General features: G+C 54.0%; 1 protein-coding gene across 2 annotated transcripts in view; it reads right to left on the bottom strand.

Moving 5' to 3' along the window:
- The window catches only part of NOL6 (nucleolar protein 6), a 28346-nt gene extending 8781 nt beyond the window's left edge, over window positions 1-19565 (bottom strand). Inside the window, exons 1-24 of one of the 2 annotated variants that reach the window (XM_074856185.1) lie at window positions 19541-19565; window positions 19246-19440; window positions 18134-18250; window positions 17658-17837; window positions 16847-17015; window positions 16014-16148; window positions 15706-15869; window positions 15097-15217; window positions 14703-14761; window positions 14439-14540; window positions 13577-13692; window positions 13028-13205; window positions 12503-12625; window positions 12208-12356; window positions 11400-11475; window positions 9402-9542; window positions 8981-9098; window positions 8607-8761; window positions 8208-8371; window positions 7605-7757; window positions 6306-6403; window positions 4920-5044; window positions 4670-4759; window positions 1424-1621 (exon numbers count right to left, since the gene is read on the bottom strand). In XM_074856185.1, the coding sequence (XP_074712286.1) occupies window positions 1424-1621; window positions 4670-4759; window positions 4920-5044; window positions 6306-6403; window positions 7605-7757; window positions 8208-8371; window positions 8607-8761; window positions 8981-9098; window positions 9402-9542; window positions 11400-11475; window positions 12208-12356; window positions 12503-12625; window positions 13028-13205; window positions 13577-13692; window positions 14439-14540; window positions 14703-14761; window positions 15097-15217; window positions 15706-15869; window positions 16014-16148; window positions 16847-17015; window positions 17658-17837; window positions 18134-18250; window positions 19246-19440; window positions 19541-19546 (3132 nt within the window). In that variant the 5' untranslated portion in view covers window positions 19547-19565. The other variant, XM_074856187.1, reaches the window with a different exon arrangement.
- Window positions 19566-20089: the final 524 nt, after the last annotated feature.

Genomic DNA, 20089 nt, shown 5'->3' with positions numbered 1-20089 from the left:
CCCCATGTCCTTCCAGCTAAAGCAGCAGTGCTACTTGCAGGGAAATTGTGGACAATTTTGAGGTCTTCCTCAATTTAAAGAGGCCTTGCGTGCATCCCTGTGTCTCACTTCCTCACCCCCTAAGACTGTCCCAACCTGCTGTGGGTGACAGGAGGACTGAGCTTGCACCTTGCTAGACCTGGCAGCCACAGCAGATTCCCATGGGCAGAGGTCATCACGCAGCACAGCTGGCAGGCAGCTTGGGAGGTAACAGGACTGTGCCCAGGGTGAGGAAACCTTCAAAGAAACCCTTGCATGTTTTCGTTGCCCACCTCCTAAGCTGCCTGTGTTTAAGTGAAAGGGAAGCTTGAACTGAAAGGGCCCAGCATCTTCCAGACTGAACTGGAGTTTCAATTCAGGCACATCTTTCACAATGGTGGCCAAACACTGGGACAGGGAGGTGGGAAATCTCCATGCCTGGACAATCAGATTCAACAGGACTGGGTTTTGCATAGCCTGCTCTAATGTCAAAGCTGGCTCTGCCCTGACAGAGGAACAGAGTTGGAGATCTCCACCAAAGCCAACCTACAATTCCTGCAGCAGCTCTGATACTGCTCACAGGACTTCTGTGGGTAAGTGATGATGGTACTTGAAAGTCAAGCCAGGTTTTGAAAAAAGAGCATCACAGCCCCACCTCTCTGCACACTAACATTTAACTCAGATATCACACGTGAAGTTAGGAAGGGCCAAAGAGGCAGAGGCTGCACATCTGCAAAGCACTGGCTGTCCAGATTCAGTGTGGATCACTGCTGGCACCCAGCATCCTGCATACCTCCCCAGCTTGCTGAGGCTTTGGCATGGCCACACAGTGGAATTGAACAGGGTTGATGACTTCAGATACTGATGTTCTCCATATACCCACATTACCAGCTTCCTCTGCAGTTATGCATGTAACCAGACCCAAAGGAACTGTCCTGTGACCAATATTCAGTCTCTATGGCTCACACAACCACTGGCCTAACAGCAGAAGCCCTACTGGTACCATGGATTCCTATACACACACACAACCCCCCAAGAAAACAGCGGTCCATCATGCACCCCAGATGCGCAAGAAGCCAAGAAGCCATGAAAAGTCAATTAACTAACTAGAGACAAATGACTTAAAGATACTTCTGCACTGAAATACAATATTCTTCAGCAAAAGCCCCAGGTGCTTTGTATCTGAGGTCATTCTCACATCAGCAGCATTCCCATTTCCATGAAACAGGTGGTGCATTCACCAGGTCTTCTGCTGAAGAAGCGATTTCAAAGAGCGACAATCCCATGCAAAATACATAAAGATGTCACCAAGTAGGTCCTGCAGTAGCAGGCAACCTAAATGCCAGAAGGCCATTTAGGCCCCCTTATGCAGGCCCCCTGTGCCTTCCCAATGGGCTGTGCTTACTCTCAGCTCCTGGAGGTAGCACTGTACAGGGTCATAATCCACCACAGGAAAGAGGATCTTCACTGAAGTGCTGTTCTTCACCACACCCCGGGAAAACGACTTTAGTGGCCGGTCCACACTCTCCAGATGACGAGGAATCTGAGTTGGATTCAGGTGGATTAGGACATCATAGAATTCCAAAGGAGGGCGGAAGACCATCTGCAGAGAGAAAAGACCAGTGCTACTCAATATAGAACACAGGAAAGCAGAAGAGATGGGAGAGATTTCCCAAGTCCTTGCTTGAATTCTTATTCCCTTCTATTTAGAAAGACAAAATGTTTGTGAGATTAATGTCAGAAGTTTTCCAAAACATCCATAGGAAAAACATGGCTGTGGTGAAGCCATGAGAAGCTCTAGCCCTTACTGGCCTTCTCATTCCCTCTGGGCTGAGACACGTTCCTGTTCCAGCATGGGCTCTCCTCATGTCAGAAGGATGTGACCCTCACTCCCCCACACCCCATGCAAGTGCTGTAACAAGGACTCTGTCAAGAGCAAGCTGGTTCCCCCATGGTGATCTGGTGGATAAGCTAAACGATCTCTGGACCTCCAAAGTGCACCAGCAAGGAACACTTGACTGCCACAGCCCAACTGTACAGCAAGATCAACACTTAGAGAGGGAGCTGCTCCCTACCCACATCAGATGTCTAGCCAGAAGCACTACACTCTCCACCCTATTGGTTTCCCAGGTCAGCAGAAAAATCTAACCGCTGTCCCCAGGACTCAGGGATGGTCCCTGGAGAAGAGCCTTCCACAGGACCAAGGTGGTCCTCCCCAGCCCTGACCACAGTGTGCACAATAGTGGGGTGGGCAGTCACAGAATCATCTAGGTTGGAAAAGACCTTGAAGATCATCTAGTCCAACCATTAACCTAACACTGACCGTTCTCAACTCCGCCATATCCCTCAGCGCTACATCAACCCAACTCTTAAACACCTCCAGGGATGGGGACTCCACCACTGCCCTGGGCAGCCCATTCCAACGTCTAACTACCCGTTCTGTAAAGAAATGCTTCCTAATATCCAGTCTAAACCTTTTCTGGTGCAACTTGAGGCCATTACCTCTTGTCCTATCACTTGTTACTTGGTTAAAGAGACTCATCCCCAGCTCTCTGCACCCTCCTTTCAGGTAGCTGTAGAGGTGATGAGGTCTCCCCTCAGCCTCCTCTTCTCCAGACTAAACAACCCCAGTTCCCTCAGCTGCTCCTCATACGACCTGTGCTCCAGACCCTTCACCAGCTTCGTTGCCCTTCTCTGGACACGCTCGAGTAATTTAATGTCCTTTTTGTAGTGAGGGGCCCAAAAGGGGCCCAGTCGAGAGAGGGAGAGATGGTGAGCTGAAACAGGTAACTGCACCACATGTGGCAGGGTCCCAGAACAAAGAGGGCAGTCAAGAAGCTAACAAGAGACGAATGACACCCAGGGGACACAAGGAGCTGTGTAATAATGGGACTGTCCCGTCTGTCCAACAGGAGTTGCCCCAGAGGGCAGCAGCATCTTCCATCAAGCAGACAGAGTGAGAGCAAGCCCCGTTAATGGAGGGGAGCAATCCCACACACATAAATATTTAGACAGGCAGGATTTGGCACTGTGGATGCAGCTGTATTAAAATGGAAAAAACTTAAAACCATGTGTATGTTTTCACAAAATAAATGATACAGAGAATGAACGGAGGCGTGGGACACTGCCCAACTTGGTGCTGAAGGAAAAGCCACTGCTCGGAGCTGGTTTACAGCCAGGCTGGGGAGAACACACATGAAGAACAACAGTGACCAGCACCGAGTTCCAGCTCTGATCCACGCAGACCCTCTTTCCCACCCAGCTGACCAAGTCCATGGCTTATTGTAGCCCCCATGGGAGCAAGGAAACAGAGCTCACAAACCCATGTCTGAATCTGCGTGAGAATGGACACGTCCACAAGTGACCCAAATGCAAAGACAAAAAAACCCTCGGAGCACACTCTTAGATACATAGGAAGAGAAGTCAACTCCAGGTTGCACTGGAAAGGCTTTTCTGTCCTGGCCACCCCAAGCTTTGCTTACAAATAGATTAGCAGCCCTGGAAACAGCATCACATGTTTATCCCTAACGAACATGACAGGCCTGGGAGGACGCTGGTATGGACCAGAGGGATACCCTGGGGAAGGGAAAGGATCTCACTGCAGTGGCCAAGAGGAGGGGAGAGGGAAGGAGGACTGAGGAGGCTGAGTCAAGGTGTTGGGAGGATGTTATGGACAGGTAATGGCTCATTTCGGGAGCTAACCACTCCCAGCTCACACTGCACCTCTTGAATTTCAGTCTTGGGTCCGCATGGTGACTGCAGCACACCAGGCACGTCTCATGCGTACACAGCATCTCATCCCTTCACAGCCCTGTAACGCACACTGCTACCACCTCCAGCAGACCTCACCCCTGTAATACTTCCAGCACAAAATGCAGCAGAACTGAAAGCAGTGTCAATAAATCCCTTTTATATTGCCTAGGCAGAAAAAAAAAATGCTATATGGGGTGGGGTGTGTGTTTCTAATGTGAATCTGTCATATGTAACCACTGTTTGGCTCTCTGGTCCTCTCAGCTTGAACTGCCTACTTGGTACATCAACAATCTCCCCTCCAAAACACACTATCTCCCTTGCAAGGGCAAGCAAATGCATCTACATCTCCTAGGTCCATTTCAGTAATAGATGTTTTAACTTAAAAAATAAAATCACTGAGAAAGTGAAGAGGGTTAAACTATATACGGCCTTGTTCCTCCACTCAAACCAAAATAACATCTTCCTAAAGTGCCTGTTGGCATCCTACCAAAACCTCCACCACCCTAGGCTTGGTAAGACTTGAGCACAAACCAGATTTGCACACCACCAAGACAGAGTCTCCCAGAGGAGCCATTTGTTCCAGCCACAGACACACGACTGATTCAGCACAGGAACACTGCGGGTTTGCTCACGTCCCAGGGAAACCAGAATACAAAATAAATTTGTCCTAATCAGTGATATTTCACCTCAAGTTTCTATGCAGAGCTGGGTCCCCTAGAAACAGGGTAGCACAGTGGGGCACTAGCCTCCACGCTCCCATCCTCGCTGCTCTTCATCCCAGGGCAACCACGCATGGCCACAGCCTGAATCCTACTAACACACCCCAGTGATCATCACTGAAGACCAGTATGCTTTGCCAGAGCCTGAAAACGCCTGCGCTGGCACCCCAGAGGCCTACCTTCACATCCTGGCCGTTGAGCGGGTCCATGAGCTGCTCCTCCACAGCACGGAGAGACTCTGAGGCCAGCACGAGAAGGCGCTGCAGGATCTGGGGAGGAAAGAAAGCCAGATGGTGAAACTCGGCAGTCCTGGATGTAGCAGGGACCCCGCTCATGCACGGGGCTGTCAGAGCTGGCTCCAGCACCGGGAGCAGGAAACTGCCCCAACCTGGCAGCCACCACAGGACAAGGACAGAGGACCCAGCTCACCTGCGCTGAGGGTTGTTCTTGGGTCCACATGGAGCTCCACTGGTCTTTTGGAGTGGCGATGAACATGACAGGGAGGCGAGAGCGAGCAGCCACAAACCTGTTCTTGATCTCTGTGCAGTCAGCGTCTGGAGAAGGCAGGCAAGATGGGTGAGATCCACATCCACAGCTTTCCGGCCTCCTCGCCCATGTATTGCAGCCCAGAAAAGGGTAGTATAACAGGCTTTATCCTCTCCCACCCTCTGATCCCACAGTCCACGTGCAACCATAGCTCCATCGCGTTGGACTTGCTCTGCTCTCACGCTTCCCTCGGCATCCGCCTGCGGGAAGTTTTGTAGACAGGCTGCAGGGCTAGATGGACCTTTGCTTTAAACCCACCCAGGTGGGTCCAGACATGGCAGGCACTGGGACTGACACAGGCTGGGAACTCACATTATAACCTGATGACAGAGTTTGTACCCAAAGAGTTTGTTGATTTTTTTTTTTCCCCCCCTTAAGTGGGTAAAAAAATAGGTCTTTGGCCAAAACCAATTCCCACTGAATTCATTAAAAAAAGCTGCAGGGTAGAAAAATATCAGTTTCCAAAACCCAATTCTCTCCCAAGCAGTTTTACCTCTTTTTATAAATCAGCTTTAAAAGCTGGGTGTAGGTATCTCCCCCTCCCCAGAACCACACAAAGACAATTCCGTGGTCTCTTCTGGCTCCTTGGGAAAGATGGCACATATCCAAAAGACAATCAACAGATAAAATACAAGGAAGAGGGCAAGACTGCACGTCCTCTTGGATGTGCCAACGCACTCCTTTAGAAACCAGAGACCTTTACCAGGAAATTCTTAAGGCTCAGGAGGTAACAAAACCTGGAGGACTGCAGGCCTTTTCTCTTGCAGAAAAATCAGGGACTAGCAGATCATCTCCATGATCTCAGTAGCACAGTGGAGTTCTCAAAGCAGCAGGAGGCTTTGAAGCTTGCCTTTCAAGAGCCCAACTGCTCTGCTCTCCCAGCACAACCGAAGGTTTGGTCCCCAAGAGCCAGGGCAAAGCCTCAAGCAAAAACACCAGCTGCAAAGGAGCAGAGGGCTTCAAAGACACCACCACATCCAACACCACCTAGGCTCATCACAGATTTCAGCGAGACCAAAAGCAGCAGAGCATCACCACCAAAATCCATCTCTTCATGCAGGGGCAGGGGAAAAAAAACACCATGCCACAACCAAACCAATTCTGAAGCCACGTTAGGCACAGCAGGGCAGCAATAAGAGAGTGGAAAATCTCCTTTCTCCTGCTAGAAGCTGTGACGCCTCCATGTATCCAAGATCCTTGGAGCCAGGCACTGACCAAGGAGGGCTCAAGACCCTCATGCCGTGGCTCTCCTGCATGCTGCCTGCTCACCTGTAAGGCCAGCATTCAGGTTGACAATCAGAGGGTTGTTTTTCCAGTCGAAGGTTGCCAGCAAGTCAAGGAAGCGCAGGAACCCCACTTGGGGAGAGCTGCAGGCAAGACAAAACAGTTCAACACTGGCATTTGGTCCCCTGGCAGCAAGAGAGGCTGTGCTTCGGGGTGACTTACTGATGCCCAGCTCACACACAGACCAAGGGATGTTCATAGTGGGAAAGGGAAGTCCAGGACAAGCGTGAGGAACTTCCCCTTCTCTGAATTCCCAGAGAAAATCCTTCCCCCTTGTTCCTCCCTCCCCAAGTGAAAGAAACCAACAGAAAGTGAAACATTGCCCCTGGTTGCCCCATCTCCTGACGCTCACCCCACCCAGACTCCTGGGGTTGGAGCAAATGGGAGGTGGAGAGAGAGCTGCTTCCATCTCTGCAGCAGCTCTGAACACCAGCCAAGTTCCCACTGTGCCTCTTCCCCTGCAACACAACACACATGAGAAGCCAGACAGCTGGGAAAATGGGGCTCCTACTAGTAGGATATTTTAGGAGACAGGAAAGCATTCTAGGCATCAGGCTGTTACTCCGGATACTTTCAGGAAGGAAACTGGACCCTGAGTACAGGGCAGAGTAGCCTTTTGGCTCCACACAGAGCAAAACCACTCCCTTTAAGTTCAATTCACTCCCTCTGGGCCACATCCCATCCACCTGCCAGGGGCCAGCAAATAACTGGCTCCACAGGATTATTCATCAGCTGACCTCTTGCCCTTCCCTCTGGAATCCTCTCCAGGAGTAACAGAGGTTGCAGCTCCTAGCAGTGTCATAAAATCCCTCCCGGGGAATCCAGGAGCCCCAGTGTGCTGCTAGTCACAATGCAGTCCTCACCTCTGCTTCTCCTGGCCATCATCCCCAGGATGAGGTGCCCCACCAGTCCTTGAGAAGGCACAAGAAACCCACAGTTGTGCCGCCAGCACCCAGAAGCCACAAGGACGCTTGCTCCCATCCTTACCTGCTTCCCCACTTTCTTTGCAGCACACAGGGTAGGGGAAGCCACAGCCCCACAGCGTCAAACATCACCATTTCCTCCAGCCAGCCACTCTCAACAGGGCTTGAGACAGCATTGTGGCAGCACAGAGGGCTCATGCTCCCTGCTGCGCACACTCCCAGCACCTCCTGCCCTAGCAGCATCCCATCCCTCCATGTCAGTGTCCTGGTTTAGCTAGGATAGGGTTAATAGTCCACCACAGTCAGGTAAGGAAAAAAGCACTAAATCCCCATCAGGCCAGCCCAGGCTCCTCATCCTCACCTGGGTGGCGTGAAAGGGGCTGGGTGGAGGAAGAGAAATGCCACAAGGAGATCCACACACTCCTCAGAGATGTTGTTGCTCAGGAGCTGGGCGCTGACCCAGCGCTTGGCCAGCCGGCAAGTGCTGCCAAAGACAGGGTGCTGCTGCTGGAGCCTGCAAGGAGGGAGACAAGCCACTGCTTAACCCACACACCCCAGGACCCAAAAACGGCCTTCTGGCATTTGGCAAGAGAGAGGAGACAGGCAAAAATCTGCCAGGAACATGTGCACAGTATCACAGGCACAGGGCACTCTCTGCAGGTGTTAAGATTTTGGGGGAATGAAGGGGAAATGCTGCCACATGCTCCTCTCTAACCATGCTGCTCTTTGTCATGTCTCCCCATACCTGTTACCTCGATATGACAACAGGAACAACTGGTGCTGCCCCCACCCATATTTGTCCCTCCATCCTCCTGCAGAGCTTCTCACATGGTGGGCTGAAGGGTCACTTCTCACAGTGAGGCTCTCTCCTCACCATCACCTTCCAACATCCAAGGGCACCTTCACACTGGCTTCCAGCCACGTCCCATACCCTGGCCCCCCAGGCACCACCCGCCTCACCTACCCATGCAGGGAGCTGGTTAGATAGGGCAAATGCAACGTCTCCAGCTCCAGCTGCCGAGACTCCTCTGTGTCCTGGTACTTCAGCATCCCTTCTGGGGTGACCACTTCCTTCAAAATCAGGGTCTCCCGGTGATAGGCTACTTGGAGACGGAAAACATAGCCATCCTGAGATGGGAGCAGAACATGAAGTCAGGCTTGGTGGTAACATAAACAGGCTAGTATGCTATGCTGCACCTCAGGACACAACAGCAACAACCTGGAATCAGCACAGTCTCACCATGACCTTTCCTAAGCTCACCATCCAAATCTTGGTTTTCTCCAGTGGGACCACTGCCACAGCCCCCCACATGCCTCCCTGGTAACAAGTCATGTCTGGAGAAGGTCCCCATCCCCCCCCTACCTTGTACACATCAGTGTGGGTGACTGCAGGTCTGCAAACCAGCTGGTGCTGTTGCTGGAGGAGCTCAGCCAGCTGGAGGTGGAAAGCCGCCTTGATGCGCTTGATGGCTCCTTTGTCCTGCGGCCACTGGCCACTGCCTTCCATGTGGCAGACAACTGGGGGAAAAGGGACAGCAGGAGGCCAGTGAGCCCCGCACAGAAATGAGCTGTTGGATGGGTGTGGCTGGGACTAGAGGTTACAGCAAAAGAGCAGGAGGAGCTGGAGCTCTGCTCCTGCCTGCAGCACACCAGTGCAGCAGTAACGGAGCCAGCATCGCTGCCTGCTTCTGCTTCCCTCCACCAAATGATCTCCTACTCACATCTCTCCCCACTTACTCTTCAAAGGGGCTATGTAGGCTGGGCAGGGCTTCTCCTCCAAGGGAAGCAGCAAGTGCTTGGTCCTGATTCGGTTATAGGAGGAATAAATTGGCTTCATGGGAATGGGAGGGAAGACCTGGGAGAGAACAGCAACTATGGACTGAGAACAGGAAGCACAAACTGTGGAGCACCACACACCTCTTCACCCCAAACCTCCTGCCCCAGCAAAGCCCTCCAGCACAGAGGGCTTAGCCAACTTGTGCACAGTCAGCCCGAGGGACAGGGCAACAAAGAACAGGAACCACATCGCCTTGCCCCACGGGCTCTCAAGAGCCACAAAAGCAGAGAGTGACTAATTTTCTCTGTCCCCCCTCACCCCAGGGCATCCCCCCAGCTCCCTGCAGACCCCCATGCGTGGACCACGCCCAGGGATACTCACGTCCGTGTACCGGAGGGCCGGATGGACACCCTGCACAGCCGTCACCGTCAGCGGCAGCCCCTTCAGGTTCCAAAGCTTGCGGCTCAGGTCGTCATAGGAGCAGACAACACTGACCATGGCCTCCTCACCTGTACCTGATACCTGTGGACACACAGAGAGCCTCTCCATTCACCTCTCTGCTCCTGCATGGGCACTCACCTCACCTCCCTCTCAGACTGGCACTGAAGCCAAGCTCCAAGGAACCAGCACTGCCACCCCAAGGAGCAGCTTCTGGCAAGAGCACTAAGAAAAACAGGGAGGTGAGAGAGAGGGGGAAGACAAGGGCAAGACTGTCTGCAGCTCCCAGCAGCCACAAGCATCCTGGAGGTTGCATTTCAAGTGGCAAGTGAAATTATTTCCTGTGCAAGACATTAAGGCAGCACCAAGAGCTGTACTGCCAGCATTCTCCCCAAGAAGGGAGAAAATAAAGAGTGATTTGGAAATGAACAGATCACAAACTGGCAAAGTGAGAGCTCTGCTAGTGCCTCCCCACATTACTGCGATGCCAATAGAGGCAGCAGTGGACAAAAACCTGCACCAACTACATCCTTAGCCAAGACAGAGCTGTGAAGCATGGCAAAAGCAAAGACAGAAAATATCCAGAGCATTGTGGGAGCTCTGGGGAAGACAGATGAGAAGCACCAAAAGGAAAACTGCTGCTGCCCTTGCTGCTTCCATCTTCCCAGAGCACAGAAAGGAGCCTGAACGAGGAGGAGACATCACTGGCGCCAAACCACTCAGCTCAGATGCATTGAGCCGCACGCATCCGGCCAGCCTGGGCTTTCCAACAGAGCAGCAGCACCCTCTGCGGGGTGCACCACGAATGACAAACCCCGGTCCTGCCTGTCTCTAGAGCTGGCTGCACCATCCATCTTCCATCATTCCTTGACCACAGCAAGCTCCCTGGGCCAGCAAGCACCCTGGGCTGCCTGCACACAGCTGGAGGAGCAGAGACAGACACCCCTATCCATCACTCCTCACACAACAGAGTTTCTCCTTCGTTCCTCAATGACTGGCAACAATCAGACTTCTAAATGCCCCTCAGGCTCCAGGGAAGTGCATCCCCTCTCAGTGTGGAGTTTATCAGCCCTGCTCACACCCGACTAGCTTGAAGGGACACAGTGCACACAGATTTTGCTGCCTCACCACACAACAGGCTGTACTAACTAGCATCTCATCCCAAATGTGACATGCAGCTCTGCCCAGACTGCAACTGGTCCTGGCACAGAAGATTCTTCCAATCAGATTTGCTTTCCTTTGCTCTTAAAAGGGGAAAAGGAAACGATTTCCTCCTCCATCCAACAATCAGGTAAAAAGCTGGTTTTACCAAAGACCAGCAAAATAGTGCCAAAGTGCTCATGGTTCATCTCCAGGCTTTAATTTTACAAGCTGGAGAGCAGCAGTAGGGAGAGGGACATTCCTCAGCTCTAAGATGCATCTTTTTCTGTCTCAAAGGGACATTTCTTTGTTTCAACTGCACATTCAGCTGGAGCACTAAGTAGGGCTTTGGTGAGCATGATCTAGCACTTTGCACCATGATGGGTAAGATCTTTCTCCTGGGCTTCCAGCTGGATGTACTGGATGAACACACAGAAGTGTCTGGCCCGTGTCCTGAAGGATGCAGGACCTGAGAGGTTCAGCTGGAGGAGCACCAGACAGTGATATATCCTCAGACGATGTGGACATAGCAGACACAAGCAGAGAGAGGCCAGTGGGATGCCTGCAGGGGAAAATGGGGGGTGGGGGCTGACAGAGCAAGAGGACTTCAGCAGCTATGCCTTGGTTGACATGAAAGGCTTGGCAGGTCCAAGGAGAGCACCGTGCTGCTTGCCCTTGCTGCCTTCTCTTGGCAACGACACAGCTGCCTCAGGGTCACAAAGCTAAAATGACCTCCCTGTAGCCTTCCCCATACCTCCCTTCCTTGAGAATACAACAGCCCCACTGGAGGAACAATCATACCTCTTGTCCAGTCCTGATCACAGACTCCAGCAGGGCTCCCATGTAGCAGATGGAGGATTCAGGAATGTCTGCATGACTACATGGAAGAAAACAACAGAGAATTAGTTATGACATGCCAACCCACCCATCCTGACACTGCATGCTGCGCCCACAGGCAAGGGTCAGTCCAAGGATGAGGTACCCCTCCATACAAGAAGGTCATGGTGAGAAGACCAATCTCTCTATGTTTCTCCCATGCCCAAGTTATCCACACAAAGCGGCCCAGCAACTCATGCAGCTTCACAGGATTCAAAGTCACCAACGTACAACCTTTCCTCACAAGACCCCTCCTCGAGTCAGGATAAAGAGGCCCAGGCCACCCCTTCATCCTGTGCAAGAGGGTCTCTTTTTTGACAGAAGGTATAAACTGCTAAAGGAAGGCTTTCCAATGCTGTAGGGAAACACAACCTTGTGAAGCACTGCAGGGTCTCAGAGGATTTCATGAAACATCCTGCAAGGTACAGACAGCTTCTCTTCCAGCTCTGCCAACAGTTAGTGTCCCAACATCCCACCTGCATGCAAGGGCAGGACCATGCTGCCTTCTTGACCTTAGCATTACCATCAGCAGAAGCTACAGCACCATGTGCTTGCCCTCCTCAAGTCTTGGTGGGCATCAGGACAACTGAAATGACTTCCAGATTTCACAAAGCCAAAACGACCCATAACATCCCGCAAAACTGACAATGGGGTTACCAGGGACATGGCACGAGCAGTGACCCCCACACAGCCACGGGTCCCCCAGCCTCAGCTGCTGCTCAGTGCAACTTACAGCTTCAGCAGGTGCTTGACGATCTGCTCAGGAATTAGGCGTTTCTGGTAGACTGTGTCTGCCTCCCACACCACTGCCTCGCAGATGCTGCCATCCTGGAACCGCCGCAGCTCTGATTTCTCCCCCCAAAAGGTCCTGAAGTCCAGGGCCTGCAGGGGTACATTGGCCAAGCCAGGCCAGGGACAGATCATCACTGGGACCTGCCGAACCACTCCCATGACCATCAGCCACCTGCAACCACAGCATGGCACCAGCTCTGCTACACCCTACTCAGCACAAGCAAGGCTCCCCTCACCTCAGGGTGATCGGCCTGTGGTCCCTTCTCCAGTAAGCTGGCAGCAAACTCGGGGACAAAGAGAAGCCCAAACATCAGGGGCCCAACATCCTTGTGTTTTGGGGGCTCAGCATCAATCGGCCACTGTGGGAAAACGGGGAACATGAAGCACAAGGAGAGATGAGGATGCTGGAGCAGCAGCTGCTTGGATATTGGGCTGTTAGATGAACCTCCTGCTACATGCTCTCAGGTGCCCGGACAAGCACAGGCAGGGAAAGCCTCATTTAATAGGTCTCCCTGATGAGAAAACCAGTTGTCTTCACCCTGCCCCATTACTGGGCCAGGACTTCTGCCCAGACCAAGCCTCCCAGCTGCACCCCACACCCCAGTGCAGTGCCTCAGGTCCTGTATTCCCCACAAAGGGGACAGGCCTGTCTCCTCTCCCAGTGAGAAAAGATCCCCTCCCCATGCCTCGCCATCCCACGAGGGACACACGAGACCCCCATGTGCTGCAAAGGATGCAGTGTCATTGCCAAGCTGCATTACCTCGGGGATCTCGGGCAAGGAGTGAGCCACAAGCAGCGCTCTCCCAGCCAGCCCACGGGCCAGCAGTGACACAATGAAGGGAAGGGCTGCAGCCACGTAGTTCCCACCCCTATCCATCAGCTCGTTCAGCAGCTGCATCTTCTTGCAGGCACCCTGCAGCTTGGAGACATGTTTCAGGCTACAAGAGAAGAAAATAAGCTGGTCACCCACCTCTGCCACCAAATCCTTTCTGAGATATATGCTAGAGGACAGATAAGTGGTGAGCTGAGGGTTCTGCAATAGGATGGAGGCTACAAGAAGCACTGCACTTTGGCATCTCAGAATGCACCACAGGAGATGCTGGTCCTTGGGACAGTCACCCAAGGCTAAAGCACTGCCCTCCTCCTCGGGAGAAGCTCTCTAGACAGTAAAAGCAGAATGGCCAAATGCAAGAGGCACCATCATCTACCTCAGAGCTAGCAGGGCCACCTCCCACGACCCCAGTCCAAAGTCAAAAGCAGTCTCTGAACAGGCACCTCAGCATTACCCCACCAGCACAGCGAGACTCACTGGAAGACATGGTCAAAGGCTCTGAGCATGGGCTTCACAGTCATGAGCAGCACCTGAAAGCCATCTACCATCCGATCATCCAGGATTTCCATGGAGCGCTTGGCTTCGAACTGGACCTGAGCAAGGAGACAAGACAGAACAAGAGCATGAATGGGAGTGGAGAAAGAAAGCAAATACCTCCAGCAGTGGTCACCAATACTCCCCCATCAACCACGGACACCCCAGCTCCATGGTCACCAGGAGACTCCGATCCCAGACAGCCTCTGTCCTCAGGCTGAAGCCGAGTCACCAACAGCTGTTGCTGCTGGCCAGACAGTCCTTCCTTGATACCCCTGCCATCAGGGTGGTTTTTTTCTACTCCAGAACAGTTACTTCTGTCAAACAGCTCCTTGGCTTCACCCAAGGTGCCCACAGAGAGGAAAACAACTTTCCTCCATCATTCAAGCAAGACAGGTAAGGCAGCAGTACATCTGTAGGAAAATAACGAAAGACTAGCAAGGAGGATGGTAAACACACTCAAGTGACTTGCAGCTGGGGTGTCAAAAACCACATATATCACACTACTTGACTATCTACTTGACAAGTAGAACATCTGTGTTGAGGTAACAAGAATAAATTTACTCTTTGCATTTCATCTATGGTTTTGTGGTTGTTCCTGCATCCTGTCTGTGTCATCTCACACAACATCCAAGTCTCAAAATTCACTTCTGAGCTTCAGAGCTGGATGTTAAAAGCTTAAAAAGCAACACTGAACCCCCTCCCCACATCCAACGTCCTCTTCCAAGACATCTAACCACCCTCTGCCTGCCTCAGCACACTCCTAAGACAGCATCTCAGGATGCCATCACAACCTGCTTGGTACCTGGTGGTATTTGCTGGCAGTCATATCAGCACAGAGGTTCACCAGCCCGGAGGGATCCACAAAGACCACTTCAAACGCCTGGTGGAAGTCATCCAGGACAGGCTGGAAGAGCAAACATGATCTTTAGTGTCACGGTGCAGCACAGACACCAGGGCAACACCACCTTGTTGCCATCTGACAACCCTGTAACAGGCACATCCCTGCCCAGGCAGTGCTAGCAGCGCAGCCAGACACAGGCACAAGCCCCAGCAGAGAGTTGCTTACCAGGGAGGCATCCGCATCCTTCGCTAGGCTGATCCCTGTCACACTCAGGTCAGTGGTGGCTGTGGGCAGACAGGAAGGAACAAGTCACAGCACCATCCACATCTCCTCCATTGGTGACAGTGGTATCTGCGTGTCAATACCACCGTGATCTCGCAACAGGGCTACAAAGCAATGCTGGCCTCTGCCTTGTGATGGGACCTACCCACTCCTCTGCTAGCTGCTCCATCCAGCCCTGCTATGCTGCCTCATCCCCTCCTGTCCATCCCACCCACAGGGTCTCAGCATCAGAGAGAGAAAAGCAAAAATTCCCCCTTCCCGCACTGTGTTCAGACTTCATGCAGAGGCTTTGCTGACACCAGCCTTTCCCTGCCCAGAGAGGCTCCTGGAAACTCACCCAGGAACTGCAGGGTGCTCCTCAGTACCTGGTACCCACTCATCATCTTGACAATCTTGCGTTTCATCAGCAGGTAGGCAACCAGCATGGAGGCCAAGAAGCCACTGAAGCTACCCAAGCCCTGTGAAAACAGAGGGCTGAGTCAATAAGAGCTCAACAAGGCACCATGAGCCCCACAGCCCACCCCACGACTGCTTCTGGCCTCTGTCACCACCACCAGGGCATCCTCCAAGCCCCAATCCCACCAGGAAGACGTTGGAGCAAAGCTCTGTAGTATGAGCAGAGATATGGATCCCCTTGCAGGAAGGCAACCCCTCAAAGTTCTTTGGGAAATGGAATGAAATCCCAAAAGGAAAAAAAACCAAAATCACCACATCATTCCAGGGATCTCAAAAAAGCACAACTGTCTGGTACACATAGACTCATTGCAACCCACAGGATATGACAGAGCTCCTTGAAACCTGGCACAGCATAAACCAGAGTCACAAGCCCACCACACCACCCACCAAGACCAAAACACCACCTTTCCACACCTAGGGAGGGAGAGCAGGCCAAAGGCAGGTTAGTCAGGCAAGCAGAGCCTGCCCTGTCCCCTGGCACAGGACATACCTTGTTGAGCTGCCGCTGGTTCAGCCAAACTTTGAGAAGGGCCAGGCCATCCTTCATGCCTGGAAAGTCAGTGGCTGCGCTAGACAAGAACTGCAGGTGGGACAGCAGCACCGTGTCACAGAGGATGGAGTTGTTGTAGTGAGGGGTCGGGGGCTCAGTGGCTCCTGTGTGGGGAGATGACAGCACATTTGACCCAACCACAAACCTCCTGTTCAGAGAAAAGGGCTGCAGTGAACCCACCTCCAGGCACTGGGTGCAGTCTCTGCCTGAACCGAGCAGCCTCATGTTCACCTAGTCCTAGCCCCTACCTTCTTTGGGGGTGCTCTGCTCCATGAACCAGGCTGTCCGAACGTTGTTCTTGCTGGGATAGAAGCGGATGGGTTTGAAGAGACCCGGGGCAGGACAGGCGTGGAGTCGGACAGTGACCATCTTCTCATCCTTGCCTATAAGCACCAGGGGGTAGATGTGCAGGACGAAGAGACGTCAGAGACCACCTTGAGAAAACAGGGAGCATCCCCACCTTGGGGAAAGTAAAAAGCTCCTTCCCAGCAGAGCTCAGCAGCAGTGGAAATCATCTCAGAGCACAGAGTGACCACATCCCAGAGCCAGCAGTAACCGTGAGGTCACACTGCTCATGTCCAAGTCCCATCTTCAACCCCACTGGCCAGTCTGGTGCCCCAGCACTCTCCCGCCTGCCCTGGCCTTGCCACACCACTGCCTGTCCCACACTCAAACCCGCTATCGCCTGGGGTCCAGAGAAAAAAGCAGCCCAGCAGTGCACGCCTTCCACGTCATCTCAGAGAAGAGCCAGGCCACACACAGTTGCCCAGGGAAGGCAAGAGGATGGTGGGGAGAGCATGGAGGAAGGACAGTACTAGACACAGACATGTTTTTGTACAGTCTGCTTTACTCCTGAAGTACCTACAGAGTGGGCCAGCCAGCAAGGCCAAGGCTGGGGAGCCCAGCCAAGATGCAGAGGGGGACTGGGAGGGGAAGAGACTTTGAGGACTAGGCTGTGTGTGGGCACTGAAGCTTCAAAATTTATCATCAATTGTGGTACCAGCCCCAGGCTGACCCCTTTCCAAAGGGCCTGTTATACGGTATAAGACTACCACCACCACCCTCCACCTAACACCAGTACCTTGAGGTCTCAGGAGCAGGATGGGTTTGAGATGGTTGCTGTTCATGTAGGCAAACTTCATACTCCCAAAGAGCTTCTCCTTAGAAAAGTGATGGGCAATGTGGGCCAGGTACAGAGCTCTCTTCCGGTGGTAGCGTTGGTTCAGATTGTCTTTGTCCTGGAAGATTTCCTGGGAAAAGAGGGACATGGCAGTCTCACCTCACCTGCCTGCAGAGCCCGGTTCAGCCCGAGGCACTACACCACCCACCACTCTCCCTGGCCCCGCAGACAGCCCTATCTCAGCTGTGTGGCTACAGCCCCAAGGGGCTCCAAGTCGGTCAGGAGCACTACCCTGCTGCTGGCTCACCAGGCTCTAGGATCACTGGAGACAGAGAGACATGCAGCTAAACAGTGTGTTGTTTCATCTCAAACCCGGTTAGAGCAAGCCTAGGCAGGAAGGGGAGGGAGCTCTAGGGGGGTAACAGCCTGCAGACATCACCCTCCCTGTAATAGTCTTGGGAACCGGAGCAGAAGTGCAGTGGGGTACAAAGTTGGACAGCACCTGTCTTCACATCAACGTGGAAGAGGTTCAGCCCAGACAGAGAGAAGGAAGATCCTCATGCGGAGCTAAAATCAAAGCAGCTGCAAGCTCTGATAGAGCAAGTGGTGAGACCGCACTCCTCAGCTCCTCATGGGAGACACCACACTGCACATCCAGATGCTGTAACCTCATTCAGGAGTGGAGAGGACAAGGTGGGGGCTGTGGGGGACAGGAGGGGAGGGGGCTCAGCCAGGCCCCAGGCCACTCAGCAGCAGGCATGGCCAGACTCACCCGCGGCATGGTCACCGCCACATCCACGTTGATCTCCGGCTTAATGCAGGTGCCCAGCAGGTAGCTGCCCACCACCTTCAGCTCAGTCGGGGGCACAAAGCGGAATCTCCCCTTCACACTGAATGGCACCTGCAGGAATGGGACCTTCACACCCCTGGGGAGCCAGGCCTGGTCAGTGAGCTGGAAACAGACGGGACACAAAAAAAAAAAAAAAAAAAAAAAAAAAAAAAATCACTCTAAGCACCACCAACAGCAGATGTGCAGGGATCAGGACCCCTCTGCCCACACAGCTGCAGGTGCCTGCAGCCAGGGCTTAAAGACAGGGTGTTACCCTCTCCCTTCCAAGATAAAGCATAGTAGTATTTTTTCAGTCCCTAAGGGAGACAGTCCATGAGGACCACTGCTTGCACAGCAACAGCAGAGCCTGCTCCATACAGGGCTCTTGCCACCACCTCCTCCATCCCTCTGGAACGTACTTCAGTTTCTGGGGTATCTGGGATGGCACTCAGCAGGCTGTTAATTTCATGGAGGAAGGCATCAATCTTCTTCTTCTTCGTCTCCTTCAATGTCACCTCCTTCAGAAGCTCTTCAATCTGCAGGGGGAAAGGGGAGCATCAAAGGCAGTTGCAACACCAGAACTGCTCCTGCCTTTTACCTTGTCCTCCAGCACCAACCACGAGCCTGGTGAAGAGGGCAGCAGGTTTGCTGAAGAACACACCTGTGCCTCTCCACAAACCCTGCCTGGAGCTGGGAGTCCACTCAGTCCACAGGCAGAAGGATAACACAGCTTCTGACATCTCCTGTGAAGGGCTGGATGGCAATCAACTCCATCCCACCAGCTTCTGCGTGAGGTCCAGCCACAAAAAAACTGGTGTGATTCACAGAGGCACAGCTCTCAGATAGGCTTTTTGCACGACAGAGTATCAGCTGCAGGAAACAACAATGCAGGTTCACAGCACGAACCAGGCCCTAGAGATCTTGCCACCAACACCAGCAGGTAGCCAGGAGATCAAAGCCACTCCTCACCAACATTAAAATGTTACAACCACCAGAAGCCATCTAGGAACCAGCCTGACCTCCCCCCAACACAGCTAGCTCTACCAGGACGTAAAAAAATCCTCCTGCCCCATCCAGAAGCTGATCAAAGCCAGCAGTCAGACACAGCTGGTGATGTTACTTCCTCACCCCAGAAAGCAACAAATCTCCACAGGGAGGGATGCTTCCACCGTACTGCAGTTAAGTGCTGGAGAGGTTCAATTTTAATGGTGTAGAAGACACCCAGCGCCTGGCGCAGGGCAGTAATAGGAATTACTGTGGAAACATGCGTAATACGCTGGGTGCCTTGTAAAGCCTGTGCCTTCTGTCCCTGCCCCGTGCCCAGCTCCTGCAGCAGCGGCCGCTGCCTAGAGTTACCGGGTCAGGAGGGCTCAGGGGCCTGCCAGCGTCCGGGGGTCTCTTTCCCAGGCGGTTCCTGGGAAGCTCCGGGTCCAGGGTCCCTCTGCTCCTCCCCTCCCTCTCCAGTTTAGCCCCCAGCGGAGCAGAGCGCAGCCAACGGCGGCTCCCCGGGCCGGCGGGCCCCCCGGCTGACCTGCAGCCGGAGCAGGCTGGAGTGGAAGAGGTCCTCGGTCTCCTTCAGCTGGCTCAGCTCCTCGCTGGTCGGCGGCTTGTAGAGCTCGGCCCGGCTCAGCTTCGCCGGCTGCAGGGCCCCGGCCCCAGTCGGGGCGGCCCTCTTCCCGCCACGCGCCGCGCCCCTGGCGGGGGACTCCCGGCCCTGCGCAGAGCCCTGCGAGGAGAAGACAGCACGGCTCGACCCAGAGTCCCGCCGCAGGCGCCCTCGGGGCGCCGATCCCCCCTCCCCAAAGCCGCCGCCGCCGCCGCCTCACCGCCATGGCCGCCGCCGCCACACGCGCGCGCGTGGACCCTGTCGCCACGTGCGGCTCCACGCACCCTGCTGGCCGCGGAGCGCCGCTCCCCATTGGCCGCCGCTTACCGGCGCGGGGCTCCTATTGGCTGCGCCGGCTGTGCCCCGCCTTCCCGCCCACGGAGACGAGCTCGCTTGAGCAGGGCTGGGAGGGCGTGCTTCCTCGCTTTGCGGCAGGTCGTGTTTGGAGCGGCGTGTTTTGCATCAGTTGTGGGTGCTTGACGGCAGCGCAGCTCCCGCCCCGCACGGCTCTGGGGAGGAGGAGGGGGGGGCGTGTCTCCCCGGGGTGGGGGTCGCTGCCCCTCGGGCTATCGCCGGGTACGGACCCAGGGTCGTCCCACTGAGGTGCCCTGTTTTGCCCTGCAGGCCGTCGGATGGGCCCCTCCCCCCCCCCCCCCCCCCCCCCCCCCCCGACCGCCTTGGACCTCCCCCTCGCTTGGCTGGGGTGGAGCCTGGAGCTGGATCGGCTGGCTGTCCAGGGCCAGACGGGCTGTGACCCAAATTCACAACC

The sequence above is a fragment of the Strix uralensis genome, chromosome Z, assembly GCF_047716275.1.
Source record: "Strix uralensis isolate ZFMK-TIS-50842 chromosome Z, bStrUra1, whole genome shotgun sequence".
NCBI lineage: Eukaryota > Metazoa > Chordata > Aves > Strigiformes > Strigidae > Strix > Strix uralensis.
Note: the sequence above shows the minus strand (reverse complement) of the source record. Positions and strands in the feature narration are given on the sequence as shown.